The sequence below is a fragment of the Lepisosteus oculatus genome, chromosome 13, assembly GCF_040954835.1.
Source record: "Lepisosteus oculatus isolate fLepOcu1 chromosome 13, fLepOcu1.hap2, whole genome shotgun sequence".
Lineage (NCBI taxonomy): Eukaryota > Metazoa > Chordata > Actinopteri > Semionotiformes > Lepisosteidae > Lepisosteus > Lepisosteus oculatus.
The window spans coordinates 8868536-8891040 of record NC_090708.1 but is presented as its reverse complement, the minus strand read 5'-3'; the positions used below and the strand labels follow the sequence as shown (position 1 = coordinate 8891040).

Below are 22505 nucleotides of genomic sequence, written 5' to 3'. Positions count from 1 at the left end.
AGAGACCTGCTTGTCTCCCAGGAAACATGCTCTGGTATTAGATTTGCAACACTTAAACAGTTTATGATTTCAGGTAAATCAACCTTGTTTACAAAAATGCATGTAAATGGATCCTTGACAAGACGGTGTTGTGATCATTTACAATAACTAATAAACAAAGACAGAGAAACAAGGGATTCTGTTAAGGTTCAGAGGAGTCTATAAGTACTGAAGGTATCAATGCAGTCAGAGTATTATTGAAGCACCAGTATGTCACGTACACCACTGAACAAACCTTTACTACAAAGCAGCTGAGGACAGACATACTGTAATGCGTGTGGCTGTCTACACTTCAGGCTTTTTACACTTTGAGTAAAATACATGATAAAAATGAATATCAATTCATTAGTAATATGAAAGGTCTTATAGAAGATTATAAGAGAAGGGGGACAGAGGGCCTCATGAGTTGTTCCATTAGTAAGGTCTCTGCAGACTGAGCTTTATGATCACCGGTTGGAGCATGAGTCATTCACTGGCTGACTGGCCAGGGTTCGCCAGGACTTTGGCTCTAAATGCACTCAGCAATTCGCAATTTCTGAAAAACAAATAATAATCATACGCCGTTCCTTCTGCTAGAGAAGGAGGAATGGTAAAGGAAAGATAGGTGGACATGACAGACACTTACATATTGATCATACTGTATAATAAATCATACATACAGGACCAATGTATGACGATCATTTATTGACGCTCAAAGCGTTCAATACCAGTTAAAAACTTGAAATTCAGGCAAATAATAAAGCTACTGCTGATGGCGGTAATGATGAGAACATGATCGCGATAACGATTATTATTATGATTGATACTGATTTTCGGATCTTCAAACACAACTTGTTAAATTCTTAACATCGAGCGTAAGAATTCTTCTTCGGACTACTTTTTTGTTCAGTTGCACCGCGAAAAGGAGCGCTTCTCACCGCGGTTTCCTGACTTTTGAAGTGCTGGGGTTAGGAGGTGCCCAGTCTGAACGAGTGGGCTCCCGTACTTGATTCTTGAATCTACTTGATAGCCTTCCAGGGCCCGCGTCTTCAGGGCCGAACCAACTCCCGCTGCCCCCGCCCCGCGGTGAGGGCTGTGGGACTGCGCGACGAGAAGGTGCTGCCGGACTTGGTGTTTGCGCACAGCGCTCAGACAGGGGTCGCGCAGTGTGAGAAACGCACAGTCCTTCTCAAAACCCGCTCTGAGCAGCCGCCTGATCATATCTTCAAAAAATGTAAGTATTCCACAGACAACGTCCGGGCGCCTTCTTAACTGATATATTCGGGTTTTTTAAAAAAAAAACTTATTTGGAGTTACAGTTAACAGAAAGATAAGCTGCTGATACTGGTTTGCCAACGCGATGAGCATAATATCGGTAGAAAATCATCGCCTGAGCATGGGATGGGACAAACATGTTTTCACTTCTTGTGTTCGATTCTGATCTTCACAACTCACGGATTGAAAGTGTTTAAAGCAGACGTTAGTAACATTTTCACGTTGCATATTATATTTAACATTTTAAGATTGCTACCATATAGATGGAAGAAACGTTCTAGTTTTTTTAGCGTTGTGTCTTAGATTGTAAAGACTTGCAATACATTTATTTACGTATTCGTCTTTTTATTGAAATCATTATCATCATAAAATGCTTGCTTAATTCTTTTGAATAAGTTGCATGTTTATTTACATGTTTATTTTTTAACTGGCGGTACTTGTGAAAAATGTTCTTACACGATTCAGAGGCACTCAGGTTTTCATTTGAAGAGCATACAAATGTTTTCTTCCAGATTTTTCTTTTTCACACACAGAATCGCATTTTTAAACAATGTTGCTCGAAATTCGTGGCACGATATTTTTGCAAAAGCTCCACATTTCGGATAAAAATTCAAATACCGGAAAAAGAAAACAAGTAGTATGCCCATTATGTACGAAAAAAAAATATCATAAAAAAGGAAAACTGTGGAAAAAATGAGGTCTTTATAGACTGAAACTAAGAAACTACTCTCGACAATAAGAAGTGAATTATCTTAATATAAAAGTGCATTTTTTCAGGACTTATAGAACCCACTGTTGCAGTTATCACGAAGAAAAAGTTGTTATCACGAATAAAATTGTACCTGAGCATACAGTATATAATACTCTCTAACATTATACTATGACACATTGTTCCTGAATTATTTCACAGTATTGAGAAGCCACCTAATGAAAAATGAATTAGAGATTTAAATAAATATCAACAAGTATTTTGTTTAAAGGAATAATAATCGTGTTCTTTATAATTAAAAGATTAATTGTGATATTTTAAAAAAGACAAGAATGTGTCTCTTTGAAACGAGAATGGGTTACAGGCTTTTTTTCTGGTGCTGATCTATACACTATGATTAGGTTTCTTCTGTTTTTACTTGACCAAACCCATTAACGCGACAGGGTTAACGTGAACCGCTGTTTTCTTGAAAATACATTGCTTTAGGACGCTACGTACAGTATGATGACGTGACCATCCAGTGATTTTTCTATAGCTTGAAAACGAAATGCCCTGTAAACGAAAACTGTCACTATGCCACGCATTGAGTTAACCAGGGTACAACTGTTAAGGCTATATCATAATGAATTGTGAGAATTGTTAAATTTAAAAGATATACCTTCCACGGTTGCTCAAAATCAGTGCACTTATAAAAGGCCGTAGATACGTGAAACAAGGTATCTAGTTAGTTTTTTTCTTGGTTAATGAAGAAGAAACATTTTATTTCCTGTAGTGCTTTTTAAAATAATGTTAATGTCTGTATGCATCCCGTGTGGTTTTTAAGCTGTCGTTTTGGTTGTTCGTTTTTTGTCTATTCTCACGTCTGAAACGTACTGTACCTTTTATTTCGTTTGGTTTTTTTAACGCGAACTTAAGTGCGCAAAGAAGAGACCATTATGAAATGACGAATTATTTGGACTCTCGGACTCAAGCAAGGCAAACAAAAAAAAAGTCGTATCAGGTTCTCTTAGATAAATATTTTTATTATTGAGATCACAACATAAAACAACAATTAAAAACCATGGTAGAACACACCAACGGAACTTTCTCCATAGTCTTTAAAAGACATTTTAAACATTTGTGAAATGTTAATATGGTCACTGTTATGTTTGTTGGAGGTTTTAGGCAAAGAAGGAGTTGGTACTGTAGATATCATGTGCATTACAAATCACATTCATTTCTTGAAAATGTTTTTAGTCAATGGATAATCGATGGATAAGTCTTGCCTGTTGTCCCTTTCTCCCCCCAAAAACTATCCAGAATCCCATGACGGGAATGTCCTACCTGAACAACAATCACATCCTTTGCAATGTCATACGAGTGGCACCCCAGGATTGATGCGATTGTATCAGGATTCACTTAGGAAAAAACAAATTAAAGTTGCACCATGACAAATCCACTCATTGGTGGGAATATCCGTATACTGTATATCATGTTCTGTTTTTTTCCAATAACCTCTACTAGGATCGTTTTTCTTTCTTCACTTGCTTCTAGGCTGACCACCAGGGACAGATGGAAAATATACAAGACGGCGTGTCTGATGTTTTTTGTCGCTGTGATAACTTTGACTGTGCTGCAGAGGGGCAGCACGTACAGCGGAGCCCAGTTTCGCGAAGACAGCCCGTCCAAGCAGGAGTCGCTCTCCGAAGGTGTCCACCACATGCAGAAAAAGGGCCTGCTGCCTGGGACGGAAGGCTTCTGGAAAGCAAGCAAGCAGGCGTCCGCGACAGAAAAGCCAAGAGTCACAGCCTCCAGAGCACCAAGAACCTGGGATGTGACCACTACCAACTGTACTGCCAACTTCAACTTCACGCAGATGGAGTGGTTTGGGGGCTTAGAGTCCAATTTCAAGCAGTTCCTGCTCTACAGACACTGCAGGTATTTCCCCATGACCATCAACCACCCAGAGAAGTGCAAGGGAGAAATCCACCTCCTGATTGTCGTCAAGTCCATCATCACGCAGTACGACCGCAGGGAGGTCATCAGAAAGACGTGGGGCAGGGAGAAAGAGGCGAATGGCAAAAGAATCAAGACACTGTTCCTCCTGGGTGCCCCTTCCAAGGAGGAAGAGAAAGCCAACCACCAGAAGCTCCTGGAGTACGAAGATTACAAATACGGGGACATCCTGCAGTGGGACTTCATGGACAGTTTCTTCAACCTCACCCTGAAGGAGGTCCACTTCCTCAAGTGGTTCTCCACCTACTGCGAGAATGTGCACTACATATTCAAAGGGGACGATGACGTTTTCGTGAGCATCGAGAACATTGTGGAGTTTCTGGATGGCAGTAAGATAAGGAACCTTTTCGTAGGAGATGTGCTGTACAAGGCCAAACCCATTAGAAAAAAGGAGAATAAGTACTACGTCCCCCAGGCATTGTACAATAAAACCCACTACCCACCCTATGCAGGTGGTGGGGGTTTCCTTATGGATGGGCCGCTGGCTAGGAGACTCTTCGGAGCTTGTGAAACCTTGGACCTCTATCCTATTGATGATGTGTTTCTCGGCATGTGCCTCGAGGTCCTGCGGGTCACTCCCGTCAAGCACAATGCCTTCAAGACGTTTGGGCTTGTGAAGAACAAGAGCAGCAAGCTGAACAGAGAACCCTGCTTTTTCAAAAGTATGATCGTGGTCCACAAGTTGCTTCCTCCGGATCTCATGCGCATGTGGAAGCTGGTCAACAGCAATCTCGTTTGCTCCCGGAAAGTAAACATTTTATAGCCGCTTGAGTCTACTCCACCGGAGAGTGAACGGGCCCTAGGGTGACAGAAACTGCACTGGGGGGTGGGGGGTGGCAGAGCAAGTGGGAAATTTGAGCGTATTCAAAGATGAGTACTCCCTTTTTTGGGAGAAGACTTGGGACAATTTAGTTAGTTAATTTAAGTACTGTACTGGGGGCAAACCTCGTGTAATGGAATACATGGGAAGAAAGCGGCTCTTGGGAAATTTGAATTCTGTATCGAAAATCGTGTGTACAGTTTCTGTATTTCAGCAATGGATCATTCAATGGCATTTGAAAACGGCGAGCCTGTCCACTGAGATGCTCCAACACTCATTTTCATTCAACTTTAATTGTTCTTATTCATCTCGCTTCCATTAACCTCAATCCAGTTGAACGAAGCTGGAATTAATTTCCAGTTCCAATTCCTTATGCAGCACGCCTCAAAGAATGGAGTTTGTTGTTTTGCCCTAGGGAAAAATGTAGATGCATTTATAAATGAAGCAACAAGACATTATTGAAGTAAAAACAAATTGACTTTTGACTGATAAATTGATGGATGCATAAGGTTTCATTCATTCCTGTTTTTGAAAATAACAACCACACAAACGAATTAAATAATTAAAGCAGAATTACTTGACGTTTCAGGAAGGCTAAATGAACTGCTCAATAATTGATGACTTCTTCTGAAGTGACAGATATTAATTGGCATAACTTTCTCTTGTCATTATGCCATCTGGACAGAGTGTCACTACCTCACTGATTTCCTCTTTTTGTCTCTTTCTTTTTATAAAAGGATGTGGTGTTTTTTAACTTGGTGGGTATAAGTTTTTCCACTAATGTAATGCGAGTTTGTTACTAATAGTGTAAGTTTGTTTTCTTAGTGTTACATCTTGGAAGTTGTGGAGCCTCTAATGAGAATACAAGATTACTCTATGAAATCCTGCAGTCAGTTACAGTAGCATTTCTACTTTAGTTTGCCGATAGTTTACCTCTGAGATCTATTCATATATATTTATGTAGCAGGATAAGGGGCTTTTGTTCCTCAACGTTCATATTTAGATTTAGTGAAATTTGTACATTTCAGTAGTCTTACACAAATGCACAGATGTTAATGTAAGCAGTAAATGAAAATATTTTGGAACTGTTAAAAGATAATCGGAATAAATCAAATTCTAATTATACTGGTACATACCTGGGATATGGTAATTTGACAGTCTCCAGAATCACACTTTGGAAAGAGAAAATAATACTGCCTGTTATTTTTCTATTATATACTTTAATTGTGAATAAAATCATAATAACTAAGTAGGTCACAAATTACCTGTATTGTATATGGATGGTGTACATAAATGTAAAAATTGAAGATGTTTAAGGAAAAATAATGTTTGTAAATAAAGATATTTAAAATTTATCCTGATTTCCAAGACATTGTTTAAGGTTATTGTCCATACATAAAGGTAGTTAATTGAATTTGATATAATGATATGATGTTCAAAATCCTTGGTTACATTACTTGAAGACAATGTGCAGGCTTTAAGTGTCATGTACCTCGACATCATTTGCAATACAACAGTAGATTGGTGATCTACAAAGTGAAATATTTCACCCTCAAGGTACGGAACAAACTATACTTGCAGACCAAAGCTTGAATCCATTCACCAGTCAGGACTTAAAGAAGCTGCTACTTAATGACGACTTTTTGTTTGCCAATTGGCTCTTGCTTCTGCCTATTGAAAATCTGAAAATCAAGTACTACATCCATCTAGTGCAATTTTCAGGAGGTGGGAGTTTGGATGTAACTTGTGTCCTTGAGCAAAACGTTCAGCAGATTAAATTAACAGGTTAGTTCAAATCAAAGGCAATTCAGCCAGAAAAAGTTTTGAAGCCTTCCCCATTTTACACACCACACACCACACCCTCAAAAGGCAAAAGAACGCCCTAAAAAACTGACCTGATGAACACCCTTGGTTAAAAACAAGAAATATGCAAGGAGACCCCCTCCCCTCCCCAGAAAGAAAGAAAAGCCAGAAAGGGGAACCCCTCCCCACCTTAAAGAGATTGACTCCGGTTTCCTTCAACCCCACCAGTAGGAGGCCTCCCCTTGAAACCCAGAGCTACTGGAGGCTGGACAAAAGCTGGTGGGAGGGAGGGGTGTGTGAGATTCGACTCGTTCGAGATATTGATGCACAGGAGAGCAGAAGCTGACCTGCTCCCAAACGTCTGTGTACAAATTCCATGCAGATCACAAAGTAAGCAGGACTTGCAGAATTCTCTTTTACCCACCTGGCATTCATAATGCAATTCTCTAGATAGCAATATCAACCTGTCCATCAATCTACTGTTCACCAAAAGTGACAAATTCAGTAGTATGTTATTGAAAATTGTGTTTGTCCTCATACCCGAAAATCTTATTTTAGATTTCAAAAAAATTCCATGTCAAAAAGGGAAACAATCCGTCTTGCAATCTAATAAGAAGGACAACTGAAAGCAGAAGATGGCTGTTACTCTTCTCAAGAATATAACAATTCTTGGTATACAAAGGCATGCCAAGGCATTTCTTTTAGAAAACTACACATTACAGCAAGCAAGGCAGAGGAAGGTAAAGTATGTTTCTTTTATACCCAAAATACAGCTCCAGAGCCTGAGGTTTACAGAGAAGACTATACCTTTAAGATAAGGAAGAGTGCTGTTTTGCCATTCTTTATATGATCTCAATTCATGTTATTAAAAATGATCATTATGTGGGCTCATTAATCAGTGGCTGTATCATGAGACCATAAACACCAAACAGAAGTGTCTTTTCCTTCCGGGCTCTTCCTAACTGACCTATTCAGTGTGAAACTACCTTGCCTTGATGTGGGAGGAAGAAGGAAGGACGACTTGAAATGCAGGCGTTGAGTCAGGCTTTTTGTTTGCTCTTGGTAATTGATTCTTTGATGTTACCAGCTTCAGAAAAAGACAGACAAGGCCCGTCTCCTTCACAAGTTCTCTCCAGGCTGCTAGTACACATCACATGATGGGACTACTCTCCTTCATCTGTCTCCTTGGTGCTCTGGTGCCTTTTCTTTGTGAATCTGAACAGACCAGAGGAACGCCACCATCCCCCTCCCCAGAAAATCACTCCACCTCCCAGGTAAGAAGAGGAGCCTGGTACAACTAACCAACAGGAGGAACGAGGAAAACCAACAATACCACCAATATTCACTCAACACCCTCAGGTTCAGGATCAAAACCCACCCTTTTTTTAAATTTGCTTTCATGCATCTGCCCTTGAACATGAAATGGGTGTGGACTAGGATTCTAAACAAAAGTGGTAAGGAACTCACAAATTAACTGGATGATGTTAAATCACCCCCCACCAGAAGATAACTGAAAATTGTTGTATGAATGTTTCTAAACTCAGTTCATCACACAGATATTTGGGATTGAACTATGTTTAAAACTCAAAGCAAACAGCCCTGTAAAAAAGCTAAAGACCTTACTGCCATCTTGTGTCACAAACCACTGTTCTATTGTGAAAATGATGTATGAATCTTTTTGCTTTAAACAGTGAATAAAACCATGTAAGAATCCACCGTCATATTTCACAAGAACTTCAGGCTCAAAATGATATGCATTTTCAATCACATTCAAGGAGTTCGTTCATTCAGCAGCCATATCACCCTGCAACTCACAACTGGCACTGAAGCTAAGCAGGTGTGAGGCTAGTCAGTACCTGGAGGGGAGACCTCCTGGGAAAAACTTTGGTTGCTGCTGGAAGAGGTGTTAGTGAGGCCAGCAGGGGGCGCTCACCCCACACTCCACGTGGGTCCTAATGCCCCAGTATAGTGACGGGGACACTATACTTTAAACAGGCGCCGTCCTTCGGATGAGACATAAAACCGAGGTCCTGACTCTCTGTGGTCATTAAAAATCCCAGGGTGTTTCTTGAAAAGAGTAGGGGTGTTACCCCGGCGTCCTGGCCAAATTTCCCATTGGCACTTACCAATCATGGCCTCCTAATAATCCCCATCTATGAATTGGCTTCATTACTCTGCTCTCAACCCCACTGATAGCTGATGTGTGGTGAGCGTTCTGGCGCACTATGGCTGCCGTCGCATCGTCCCCATTACCTATAAAGCGCTTTGAGTGGTGTCCAGAAAAGTGCAATATAAGTATAAGCAATTATTATTCAGTCCTTTGTAGCTCAAAATAGCAGCTGACGATGTTGAACAGGGATGTGAAACGACTGCTTTACCTTGAGTTAAAGTGCCACCTTGTGGCCATGGGCTGTACACCTTAGAGATGCAAATTTACCGTTTTGATGACCAAAATCACTTCCATTTTAAAGCAGCACATTCATTAGTCTCATTTCAGGGAGTGGTTACCAAGTAACTGGCATAGTCTGAACAATTAAACGACTGACCATTTGCATTAAAGAAAGAAGGAAACAAATCGGCTAGAAATTCTAACCAGTCTTGCATTCAGGAAATGGGCACATCTGGGCCTTTTCATTAAGTCCTATAGTTCTCTAAAAGGTCCGTCAAAGATAGTTTCAGTCTTTTATTACTGCCCATTTCTCACCCAATCCACAGCTTCTCACCTGGGGTAGATCAGCTGAACAATGAACTGAGTCGGGAAACACTACCCCCCACCTTACATCCCGTTTATCATCTCAGGGATCATTGTGAAAGTCAGAAAACGTAATGCAAGACCCTATTCCCAGTCTACAGTATGCACGCGGTAAGTGAAACCTTCTACACCAAAAAATTAATTACTCTCAAATCGTAGATATACGAATTAACCTGAGGAAATGGCCAAACCTCTTAAGTCGTCCAAGGCAAACATCATATTCTCTTCACTTAAAACATTCTTCCACAAAACAGTTTACATTAATTCCACATTAGCCTAGAGGCAGAACTGACATCACAAATCAAACAGCACAAAAATTTTATATAAAATTTATTAGTGTGAAAAATTCACACCACAATTGTCCCAGTTGGATCAAGGTTTACCAATTTGATTTAAAATGAAAAGTGAAATTTAAAAAAACATGCACAGCATTACTGCTCGTTACAATCCCTTGTGACGACGGCCAACAGTTGATAGATCTTAAAAGGCCTTTATCAAATGTGTCTGTAAAAAGGCATCTCATCTACTTGTAAAGCGGCAACCAGTAATTAAGAGACAATTGAAAATATCAATTTATTAATGTTAAAGAGAGAAAGATGAAATACGAATGGTCTTTGCTGACCACAACCGATCTCCACCGTCAGAAAACGTATGCTCCTCTTGAAGGACATCAACAAAACTCACTGAACAAATCTTTGCCATTTCCAAACAGCACACATAGGCAACTACCAGAGAATCTAAATACCCAAACACTCCTCTGGGTCTGTTTAATCTTCCACCCGTTACAATTTGTTTAACATTTCTTATGGTAAAACTTTTCCATTTACAGCAAACTAAAAAAAAAGTAAGAAATAAAAAAACACATACGGAAACTACACTTTTTACAAAAGGTAAAATGAAGTCATACAAATCACATGTACATGTACAGTATGTACCTAGACCGGCACCATGTTTCACAGTGCAGGCGGGCGTCGCATTCCATTTTACCCCTTTGAAAAAGTTAATGAAGATGAACATGGGCAGTCAGCACACCTCTGAGCTCAAACAGCTCTCTTCAGCTACGGGGCGAGGGAAGGCAAAGGTGTCCATCACATTTATAATTTTATATAGTTGTTACTTCCTGGAATGTCCAAAGGCTCTGTCAGCGCATTGAGAGAAGTAATCAAAATGAAAACAGAGTCCATTTGAAAAAAAAAACAACAACCGTATATACACAAGTTTAATCGTCAAACGTCGTCTTCTTTCCCTGGGGCTTTACTCCACCGAATCCACGGCCTCTTCCTGAAACAGACAACCAACACCAGACACGAGCATTAAACCACAATCGAGCTGCAGATCCTACAAAGCTCACTTTCCAAGGAAACAAGATGGGGGGGTCGCAGATAATTTTCCATATCCGTCCCGAAGCACAGCAGACCCTGCTTCTAAGACAGTGACGGGGACCGCCCTCTCTTCTCAAGGACTGCTCACTAGACCTTGGGCTAGTGTCACCAAGGGTTAGAAATGAAAAGCCCACCAAAGTGCATCCAGGACCAGAGTATTGGTTGGAAGCAAGCAGTACTTAACAAGAAACCCATCCATTCCAATGTTTACTTTGAAGAACAATTCCTACTGAAACAGGGTGACGGGGGGCACAAAGCAAAAGGAGAACTGTGCATTGTTATGGGGAAAGAACTGAAAGTCATATTTCTCTACGTACCTCCAAACCCACCACGATTGCCCCCACGGCCGCCCCGGAAGCCGCCGCCTCTGCCGAAGCCTCCGCGTCCTCCTCTGCCACCGCCGCCTCGGCCCCCGAACCCTCCAAAACCTCCCCGGCCACCGCCGCGCTGCCCCTCGCCCTTCGGCTTGGCGTAGTCCAGCGTCACCCTGCTCCCGTCGATCTCGCAGTCCTCCATCGCCTCCTTCGCGGCCTTGCAGTCCTGCTCACTGTCAAAGTCCACAAAGCCGAACCTGGCAGGAAAAGCCCAAGTTACAACACCGAACAGGACCTCCGTGCTTACCCACAAACGTTCTCTTCCCACGGCACTGAAACAAAGCACTCCCCACTGTTTTATGGAACTCCTTAACTACCATCTGCGCGAATTCTTCCCCTTACCTGCAGGTGCAGGTTTGGAAAACACATCCTACACTACCTAGAAGTTCAGGAAATCACACCGACGTTATCCTCAAGTTAATACACGTGTCACAATAGACCTAGAGAGCATTTCCCCGCAAGGCAGGGGAAGCTGGGAGGTCAAATTGTGTTTGGTTTACTTCTCTTGCGAATCCGTACTCTGTCACCAACCAGACAAGAGAGGAGCTCATGAGAAGAGAACCACTTCAGTTCCACCCCCGTTCAGAAAAAGTTCTAAAAGACGTCAAGATGCTGTGCTCCCAAGACAACGGATGTCACTGAAGAAAACGTACCCTTTTGAGGATCCATCCTTGTCTGTGACTATCCTGGCTGCAACAGAGCCTTCAAATGAGTCTTTCAAAGTCTGGTCTGTTGTGTCCTCAGAAAGACCTCTGACAAAAAGCGTCTTGGTGGGGCCTGAATGTCCAAAGAGAAACATTTAAAGAGACTGACCAAACTCACCGCACACTACATGAAGAGTTGGTATTCTCAGCAATTCGGCATTAATCGCCCAAACGCCAGGGAAGAAGTGCTTACCAGAGCTCCCTCGGCCACCGTCCGATTTCTGTGCAAGCTTGCTGTACTCTAGTCTGATTGTCCTGCCTTCAATATCGGTGTTGTTGTGCATTTCAAGGGCTTCCTTGGCATCCTCAGCGTTCTCAAAATCTATAAATGCGTATCTTTATATGGATTGGATAGAAAGAAAAAGATCACATGAGCACAGTCTTTTTTTCTGGAGAGCAGGAATACAGGTCTGGTATCTGACGCATATGTATATTTAATCACAAAATCAGTACATTAAGCTCAAAACGGTACTCTACTTACCCTTTTGCTCTGCCATTGTTCTGTGGAACTCGGACAGCAATTGCTTTCTCGAATGTGCTCTGGAGTGACTCTTCTGTTGCACTGTAGGCTAGGTTATTGACTACAAGTGTCTTGCCAGCCATGTTTTCTGGAAATGTAGAGAAGAAAGGATCAGCACTCTTTCACCCCCTTTTAAACTACATGAAGTACAAATGTAAGGACTAGATCAGTACTTGACTATCTAAAAATAAACTCGTCATGGTTTCTCAGAGTCTTAATTCATCATTTCTAGTCCAGAAAAGAAGCTGAAACATCCCCTACGTTTCACATGTTTCAGAGCTCAATCGTAAGAGTAAAGCCCAAAGATTTCTAAATGCTGCTTACCACCCAGAACCATGCTCAATGCCCAAGAGAAATTACTATGAGGCAAGTTCTTGTAGAAGACGCATTTCAGAACTAAATTATCAGCAGAAAACAAAGCCAATCCATTTGCTTTTCTGAGACGATGTTTGAAGACTTTGTACAGCAAAGTATTCGAGTTCTCGGTGCTCACCTGACATCCTGGGCCCCTTCTGGCTTTTCTTCCCAGAGTAATCCAAGATGATTGAGCGGCCCTGGACATCGGCTCCTTGCTTCTCTTCCAGGACCTTCTCGGCAACGGCTTCCGTCTCGAATTCTATATAAGCAATTCTGCAACCAAAAGGCAAACGCTTGAATTCTCATGTACAAGTACAGCCCCTGTGTCAGTTTCTTACCCTCAAGGTTAATTTAATAAGAGTTTCAAATACACACAACCAGCTGCAAAGTACCCTTAAAAAAAACTGGAGGTGGGTCTGCTGTGCGAGTACGTAAGAAAGCCCTGCACGTAAAAAGGAACTATAAATTCATCTCGGGCCGACTCCACCCATCCATCCATTTAGTGGCACCCAGACCCCTTGATACCAAAGACCATACATTGACAAGCACCTGAAGCCAAGCTGAGAAACACACATACCCTTTGCTGGAGCCATCCTTGGCAGTCAGTAGTCTGATGTCGACCGCCTGCTGAAATACTTCTCTCAGCTCCTCCTGTGTGATGGAGAAAGGAAGGTTCTTCGCAAACAAGGTGCGCGAGTCCCTCTCTGCCAGAAGAAAAACAAAAACGGAACCGGTAAGGGGCCAGTGACCAGTCAGCTCCTAACCTCCACCACAGACCAGGAACTTTCTTGGACACTCCTAGTCTAGAAGTAACTCCTCAATGAGCAAAGGAAAATTACACCAACGAGTGATTCGAATAGACCAGGATGGACTTTCCCATTCCATGGACAGATTACACCATGAATGCTGAACCTTTCAGAATAGTCCTATGCTCAGGTAGAGAAAAGACCATTTGCTTTGTAGGGGAATGGGATGTCATTACCGAGCCAATGATTACCAATGTTTGAACACAGGGCCTCTCTGACATCTGCAGTGTCACTAGATCTCATGATTCTGATGATGTTTGCACAGCTGCAGTGATGTCAAAGTGCATTAGCAGGCTCATCCACTGGTGTCAAGCAACTGGACCAACCTTTGTGGTCACAACCTTCCACGTCATCATCAAGGGTTAGCTTTACACCTTTTTTTTTAAAGACGTTTCTGGGAAAGTCACCTAACTTCAAATTATTTAATGTCACACATCAACAAACAAAAGGACAAGCAGAAAGCAGAAGTGGCATTTAAGGCTGATAAGAGGCTACATGGTTATATTGACGTTTTCACAGTTTAAAAAAAAATCTTACCATCTCGGTCTTGCTGGGCATTCTGCTTGCTCCTTGCCCTGTCCACTCTGAGCTCCAAACCCAGAAGCTTTTTCCCATTCAGTTCCAAAGCCTTCTGCAGATCCTCTTCAGTAGCAAAATCAACATAGCCAAATTTCCTAAAGGAAAACACCGGCAATAGTTAGCTCAACTATTGAGCTTACTTGGCACCAAGTAAAGCACAAACATTAAAATTACAATGATCTGACAAGCCACACAAACATCTACAGAAACCTGTGTACTCACTTGCTGTAGGCAATTCGGACATCCTGGGCTTGGAGGTTGTTCTTGGAAAAGAAATTGCCCAAAGCCTCCTTGAGTTCATCAAAGTTTTTATCCGAATTGAGGTTTCCGACAAAAGCAGATAAGCCTAAAAAAAATTATAATTAAAAAAAAGAAATTAGTTACATTCAATATTGCTTAGCATGAAAACCAAGCCCAGTGGCTAACCAGACTGGATCTTCACCCCCCCCCCCAACTTTTCTTATAAGCACTGAGTATCCTATGACAAGCCCCTGCCACCCTGTTCCAGAGGTGAATGGAATTATACAATATTCAGCACTATTGGGGTTTGTCACGAGGGCTCTCTTTTAAACACGTCTTTGGCCAATTTAGTTTCCCCAAGTAAAAAAAAAGGCTAATTTACAAAATAAGATTTATATCCTCACGTTTCAATAGAATGGGATTTAAATAGTGCACAACCACTGAAGACAAAACATAAAATTTTATGTTCTATCTTGGGGAACAAGGGAGACGTTCTGATTAGCTGAGCTGGACACCAAGATCTTTACTAACCTTCTTGCTCAGATTTTGCCTTCTTGGCAGGTGGGGTCTCCTTCTTTTTTGGCTCTGGCTTCTTCCTCTTCCCGGGAGTCTGAGCAGGCTCTGAAAAACAGTCCAGTTACACATATGTGGTCTCAAACAGGAAAGGCAAACAATCACAGCCGCATACATTTTCAGAACAACGTAAAGACAAAATAAGCGCTAACACAAGTTACAAACGGGCCTTTAGTTGCAGGTTGAGGTCCAGCCGTTCACTCCTCAGTTCTCAACACACTAGAGATTTGGGCTTTGAACTCACCTTCCTCATCACTCTCCTCGTCTTCATCGTCCTCTTCGTCGTCGTCGTCCTCCTCATCGTCCTCTTCTTCAGACTCCTCCTTTGCTTTCACCATACCAGCTTTCTTTGCCTTAGCAGCGGAAGCCGGAGTCGTGTCCATCTGCTCGACTTCTGAGTCTTTAAAACGGAATGAAAACCACAACGTGCTCATTTCCACTGTTCCACTGGACAAGTTAGTGCTGCCTCACTGGTACACTCTCCCCAGCCTCGCACCAAGCCCATACCAATCATCACACTACTTTAAATTCCACTGTCAGGAGCTTAAATGTCTGGTTTGACGGGAGATCTCTAGAAATACCACCCAATTGCATATTTTCAAGCACATCAGTATGGAAAAAAAGACATCAAGTACTCAACTCAGTATTAAGTCCCTTAATGCTCATCATATGTGCTTGCTGCAATTCCAACTTGCATAATCTGGTTGCAACCCTTTGTATAATCTTAAACACATACCGCTGGCAAACAGTTTAACATAGCTCAACATCTGCAGACCTTGCAACAAATACGTAAGAAGCCCTGCATTGTCGTGACAACTTATACATCCGATAAAGCCTGAAGTTTCTAGGTAAGACTGTCCTTCAGCTCTGAAATGTAACAAAACAACCCTCACCATCTTCTTCATCATCTTCTTCATCATCCTCCTCCTCTGACTCTTCCTTCTTGGCTAGGGCGGTCTTTTTTGCAGGGGTAGACTTTGCCTGAGTGGCCTTTTTGGGTGGAGGGGCCTCTTCCTCAGATTCTTCATCTGCACCAGGGGAACAAAAAGGTCAGAGCCTTCTTCTCTTAAACTCAGACTTGCATATTTAATCAACACAGAAAGCACAAACCCGCCGGAGAGCCAGGAACATCATATCTGGGGAAAACTCAAACCTTAGCCATTATTCCTTTAAATATTGAGTTTGCACATTTGTCCTAAAACTGCTTTCAACAGGTTCATTAAAAAAAAATCACAAGCAATTTTTCTGCATGCACAAAGCTTTTCAATAGCATTGAACTGTCCTCCACCTATGCAATTCCCACAAGACCACTCACCATCTTCATCCTCTTCCTCGGACTCCTGCTTCTTGGCGGGGGCGGCCTTTTTGGCAGGGGTGGCTTTTGCTGGGGTGGCCTTCTTGGGCGGGGGGGCTTCTTCCTCCGACTCGTCATCTGTGACAACAGAACAGGTTAAGAGTCTCCCGGGCTTCGGACCAGATACAAGGATTCAAGAACTTAATGTTCCTAAAAGTATAGCTTTCTGACGAGTGACAACTAGGGTACATCTGTGATCACCAGAAAGCACCAAACTGTTTCACTGCCCTCTGTTTCACTCCCTCTGAACTAGGGAGGTTCTAAAATACACAATGTGATTATAACAACTGCATTGTGCATTGAAGGCACACCTCTGTATTGGCAGCACCTTCAGGATATGGTAAGCCTACCGGGTTTCTGCATATCCACGATCCCACCCTCCTGTTTTGACTCCAGCAGAGCGCTAAGCTAACTGAACCACCGCCAAATAAAACAGGACCCAAGAAGATTTTAATTAAGTAAATCAATTAAGTAGCTTAAAAAGATCTGCAGGCGGGGAGGGAAGAGGCCATTTTTCCCTACACACTCAAGTGCCTTGGAAACTCAAGACCACCCCAGGCTATTAAACCCCCTCCCTGAATCACTGCACCGTCACTCACCATCTTCATCATCGTCCTCCTCCTCCTCGGACTCCTGCTTCTTGGCGGGGGCGGCCTTTTTGGCAGGGGTGGCTTTTGCTGGGGTGGCCTTCTTGGGTGGGGGGGCTTCTTCCTCCGACTCGTCATCTGCGACAACAGAACAGGTTAGGAGTCTCCCGGGCTTCGGACCGGCCCGAGCAGGTTTAAGATCAGGGCCCCGGCAGGGATGTCAGCGAGCCCCAAGTCAAGGTCTGAAGAGGGGTGGAGGCCTAGCCAGCAACCAGCCCAAAAAGGCCCTTCCTGGGGACAAATGCCACCTGGACAACATTTATATTGCTCATCTCTACCGAAGGGTCCAACAGCAGTGCTCCATCCAGGATCTAAAACCATGAACCCAGAGATCTAACTTCCTCTCCCCAGCTCCTTGCCAAACACTGGCGAGCCACCCTTGCCCTCTTAAGACTATTGCTGGGATGTTATTGACAGCTAGAAAGTCACCGTGACTGATCATACCATCGTCATCCTCCTCCTCCGATTCCTGTTTCTTAGCTTTGGCGGCTTTTTTCAGGGGCGCCGCCTTGCCCTTGGCGGCCTTGCCCTTGGCGGGGACTGGGGGGGCATCTTCCTCTGAAGAGCATCACATTACGCAAGAGTTAATCCAGCATACTGTACTCAGGACCAAATACAGGGGAATATCACAGCTGAAATTCCCCCGTTCAGAAAAAAAAAACATTTTGAACTAAAAGGGAATACCTCCCCCCCAATGCAAACCTCAGAGCAGTGGGGTTCAAAATATATTGTCCTTCTGGCTCAACAAAGGCAAGTATATCAGCTTCCTAAGCCTCTACAAAGAAGGAACAACTGAGTGGAACCATCTTTATACTCCACACAACACTTCAAAATATTAACTACGCTTCGTATAATAGTGATAAGTGTATTGCTGGCATCTAAATGCTGATTTAAGATTTGGGCATTTCCAATTCCTTAATTAACACTCACTGCAGCTAGCATCTTGTAGGTTAAGAACTAAATCCTGCCAAACACTGGCTTTTGGTTATTTCCGACATGGTTGACACCATTTTTAGAAACCTGGTGGTTGACAACAAATGCAACAGCCTCTGTCCAGATCTTTGCACTTCCACTTCACCCTATAACATGCATGGAGTGAAAGATGAAGGCTCCCAGACGCGTTTCATCACTTACCATCGTCTTCATCACTTTCCTGCTTCTGTGCCACTTTGCCATTTTTGGCGGCTTTCGTTACTTTAGCTGGCGTGGCTGCCTTCTTGGCGCTGGCTTTTGGGGGAGGTACCTGAAGCCGAAAGGAAAAAAAAAAAACATGATTCCCCTTTCTGCACAAAGAAATGCCCTTTGTTAAACCGGTATTGGGTTTCCCAGTCGAACCCCGTTTTAGGACACGGGTCACTGTCCAAAGAGACCTTACACCTTCCAGCGAAACCACCAACTCCAAAACAAGAGGGCCCGAATCGCACAAGCACGTGTAGGACACGACCTCCGGTTTGGCTCCACGCTGACACAGCGCGACCCTCAGCCCACGTGTTGCGGCGAGTCTCTGTCGCTCTTACCTCTTCGTTTTCCTCTTCACTGCTGTCCTCTTCTTCATTGGAGTCCACGTCTTTAGGGGGCGGTGGGGCCTTTTTCTTAGGGGTAGTTGTCGGTTTTTTCGCTGCCTAAAATAAGAAAAAAAAACCCACTTCATATGAAGCATGACTACCCAGCGGGGTATCCGCTGTTTATTCATAGGCCGCAAAAAAACTGTTTATCGCCTTGGGGTGTCAAAAAATATTGTAACCGTTTGTACATCGAAATAATTGTGTACTTGTATACGGAAAATGGTCGGGTCACCGGAAAAAAAAAACTACGCTTGTGTAGTACAAACCACCGCCGCCATGTCCCCTCCACAGCGTGCTCCCTCTCTAAGACACTATTTTGCTAGCATGTTTAGAATCTAAATTTCTCAAAATAGTTAAAAATAAAAAAGGTAATGTTCAGCACACAGCCTGCAATGTCCAACTACTAATGTCTAAACCGCTCGACGGACACACGTCGTGGTGACTGCGTGATGGCTCCACGCTGAAAACCCACGTGGTGCTCCGCGAGGCCTAGTCATATGTAACTATATCCAGCTAATACAAACCCGAAATAAACATAAATGGAAAAACTACATATAGCACGATCACGGTTCTAATCATTACCAGAAATAAAGCAATTAAGAAACAGTCGTCTGTTTCTTTCCCCACATCATAATATAAAAGCGCAACCAAATTGGAAAGTTCCTTTTTTTACCAAAATTGCAAAGCGCTCACGCTGCTAGGAGTTATATTTTACATTTAAGAGGAGTTACTGCTTCAAACAAGACCCAAATGTAATCAAGTAAGGCGATAAACCAAAAAAACAGCTTCCGCGCTCGCAGGCGAATGCGCAGGCATGGCCATTTTGAGAAACAAGAGTTCACCACGCAGAAAAACATGGCTGATTACTCGAAATCTGGGTCGGCTTGAACAGGCACCAAAACGCACTTCCATTGTGCTCCGTCTTTCATCCGGAAACTAATAACCCCCTACGTTACCCCCAAAACACGACTGCACCCGCATAATCATAAAAAAAAACATTCATCCGCTGCAAAAAAATGCTCGGGCAAGGCAAACCGAAAGGAACAAAATCTCACATCTCCAGTGCCATTTTGTACATCAAACCCATCGCCTCGAACTTTATATTTTGAAATCGGCGATGAAAATCACATCTTACCTTCGCCAGTTTCACCATCTTGACTGTCTGCGGGGTTGTTTACTCGACTAAGATCGATCGGGAAAACGAAAAAGCTAATGCAAGTTTTAATCACTGCTCCACACGTGGCCTAACCCTGCTCTTCGGTGAGGCGCTGAGACGAGAAAGACGGACTCGCAGGAAGAAGCGCGAGGTGCTTTACTGTTGTGCGCGTTCCACCTTCCACGCCCACGTGTTATTTCTTGGCCAATCGGGTCGCAGGAATTTGCATCGCGCTCGGCTTCTGGGGTTTTCGTGAACGCGCTTGTCCGAGCCCTGAAGAGACGAGAGTGGATTTAGTTAGTACTGCACAGTATTCGTAATATGTATTTTTAGTGTGAAATTTGTATAGGTGTATACTCGTGTCTGGATTGATATAATTTGTTTGTTTTTTTTAAATAAAGAAACATATTTTTAAGCTTCAATTTCATCGAACCATTTGGCATTTAGTTGAAACTATGAATGAGAAAAAAACTTCCAATTTAAATACGATAAAACCTGTTAAAATATTAACTTTTTTTGTGTACTGGACTTCTCGGTGGATTGTACCGGTATCTCGAGTTCCGTTCACAGCCCATTAAACCTAAAGTGCCGGCCACCCATGTGACTTTAAAGTGCACATGAGCTCTAACAAGTTTTTAGTGATACTTCAAAAACACAAAGTAAAAACGCAAAGTGTAACATACATAGGAACGGCTATTCTTTTCAGTAAATACATAATATCCACCCGCAAGCAAATCCCATTTACAGACACCCAATGGGAGTGAAACAGTGGCGTCCCATGTGCTTCTAGTGTTTGGCCACCACGTGTTTCAAAATACACCCATTTTAAATCGATCACGGACAGAGGGTAGCATGGCTGCACAAAACAGGGAGCCTTGAGCTTCAGAAGTACAGTACGGCTTGTAAAGTTTTCTTTTCCCGAAGGTATTGTATTAGTGAAATGTTCTAAAGTGATTGAAATGTTTTGATTTTGTGAAATGTCTGGTATTGGAAAACAACGAGTTTTAATGCGGGGTAATGGAAGAAGGAGGGCGAAAAATTAAAATACAGTGGTTACAATTTAATGCACATGAATTATATAGTTTCACGATATTACTATTCAGTTGTTTTTCTTCCAGGAAAAAAAAAACTCATTCAACACGAGGAGGGGATGCTCACCGAGATTCAGGGCATTCTCCTTGTTATTTTTATATCTACCTTAAGGTCTAACGTCAAAAAATAATGACGATAAATATAAGACAGTCTTATAGAATACAGTTTAGCCTTGTAATGTAGAATCGAATTAACGTGCACGGTGATCTGCTAAATAAAACAATACCCACTTTTATATACACAAATGAATCAATGCATGAAATACAAGAAGAATATATATGAGCAGAGAGTTTTGAGTCATGGATAGCTACAGATCGATCGGGTAATTTATGTGGTCTTGGTAACACGAAAATCTGAATTTTGAGGGGAAAAAAAAGTTTCTCACAGTCCTACATTAAATCACCAAGTCAAAATAACTGGACCTCCATCATCTGTCATTGTGACCACGTCTTTTTGTGTGTAAAAATGACTGCAACAGGGCAGAAATTGCTGGCGGTAATGATCGCTGTGGATTTGAGAGTTCTGGTTTCAAATCCTTGGTTTACGCTGCTGTTACACCCCGAAGAAAGGCCCTTCGTTTAAATCGCTAATGGTTCTTGAATTACCAATGTACTTAAATTCAAACAATCGAAATGATAACCGGAACAGTAGGTCCACTTAATGGATTAGAACACGTGTAAGGTATACTTGGGAGAATAAAAGATAAGGTCGATAAAAAAATGTAGTAGAAATTAATACATTAAAAGTAAATAGTATCTAAAGGTGACGTTTGGACAGATGCATTTTGAAGATTTGGAAAAGTATTGACGTAAACAGAATATCAGCTTAGATACAAATTGAAATGCTCACGGTCCTCGATTTACATTTAGCTTAATTGTACCTGGGTAAGACCCACAAGAGGGATAGCACAAGCTACATAACGTTAGGCAGGCACTTTAGTGACGGTAATGTGTAAAACCAATGTCAAATGTTCAGACGTACAAAATGAACTTGTTTGCATTTACTGCTTTTGACTGAATATATAATGCATAATGTAAGGCCATCAGCGTTTTGGTCATGTTACCTACTGTAACTCTCTAAGCGAAATCATACCGCAGCAATATGGCTGCCCTGTTACCTTTCCGGGTGTGAAAACGTGTAATATAAGAAGGGATATCGAAACTCCCTACCAAAAGCCTTGACATGAAATATCGCGAGAGTTTGATATCTTCGTCATGACGTTCGCGGGACCTTGAAAGAGCGAGATTTGGTTGGACGATTTGAATGTGGCGAGGAAACGGTGTAGAGGTGTACAAACCTTGCGCTATTGGTAAACCTCCCCAGTCCTAAATGCCTGAATCGCTATCTGCGGGGGAGAAATAACCCAGCGGCTGTTATGTAGGAAGTGTTAGTCAGCAAGGATTTTTAGTTGTCACCTTCTCCTTCAAAGGAGAGTCACGCTGTGAATTCCTGGTTGAGAAGCCGCTTTCGCTTATTTTAAGGTTAAATAGTGTATCATTATTAAATCATGGCGTTTTGTTTATATTAATCCTGTACGAAGAATTTGGTGTTTGATTATGTCTAGGTGGTCTTCAGATTCCTCCAACGGTTGCGGTACTATGTTGGAGTAATGTATGTAATTCTGCTCAATGAGCTTGGTCTGATGTACTGGGCTCAACGGTTAGAAGCAAATTTAACATCTCTCAAGAGACCACCAGGTGGCGCTAATTGACGACTGTTTATTTTTTTAATAAAAAACTATTTTATATAGCGCCTTTAAAGATGACTTCTCAAACCGCTTTTCA

General features: G+C 42.4%; 2 protein-coding genes and 2 non-coding genes across 7 annotated transcripts; 1 reads left to right on the top strand and 3 right to left on the bottom strand.

Moving 5' to 3' along the window:
- Positions 1-1146: 1146 nt before the first annotated feature.
- On the top strand, positions 1147-6172 carry b3gnt7 (UDP-GlcNAc:betaGal beta-1,3-N-acetylglucosaminyltransferase 7). The gene is made up of 2 exons (XM_015361054.2): positions 1147-1252; positions 3536-6172. Coding segments are annotated over exons 1-2 (1227 nt in total). The 5' UTR covers positions 1147-1250; the 3' UTR covers positions 4761-6172.
- A 3517-nt stretch (positions 6173-9689) lies between these two features.
- ncl (nucleolin) lies at positions 9690-19774 on the bottom strand. 4 transcript variants are annotated; one of them, XM_015361308.2, is made up of 18 exons: positions 19609-19774; positions 18426-18530; positions 18043-18151; positions 17353-17466; positions 16861-16986; positions 16223-16339; positions 15801-15935; positions 15152-15307; positions 14866-14955; positions 14317-14440; positions 14053-14189; positions 13287-13413; positions 12846-12982; positions 12314-12440; positions 12026-12168; positions 11782-11905; positions 11072-11325; positions 9690-10653 (listed from the first exon to the last, which is right to left on the bottom strand). In XM_015361308.2, the coding sequence occupies exons 1-18, from the start codon at positions 19624-19626 to the stop codon at positions 10592-10594; spliced, it is 2205 nt and encodes a 734-aa protein (XP_015216794.2). In that variant the 5' UTR covers positions 19627-19774; the 3' UTR covers positions 9690-10591. The 4 variants fall into 4 exon arrangements, with proteins under 4 accessions (XP_015216794.2, XP_069053508.1, XP_006637703.2 ...); XM_069197407.1 differs by lacking the exon at positions 16861-16986; XM_006637640.3 differs by lacking the exon at positions 17353-17466 and having other exon boundaries at positions 19609-19773.
- Positions 12514-12583, bottom strand: LOC138242293 (small nucleolar RNA SNORD20). Its single transcript, XR_011191501.1, has one exon. It is a non-coding gene; the product is annotated as a small nucleolar RNA SNORD20 (small nucleolar RNA).
- On the bottom strand, positions 15510-15583 carry LOC138242292 (small nucleolar RNA SNORD82). Its single transcript, XR_011191500.1, has one exon. It is a non-coding gene; the product is annotated as a small nucleolar RNA SNORD82 (small nucleolar RNA).
- Positions 19775-22505: the final 2731 nt, after the last annotated feature.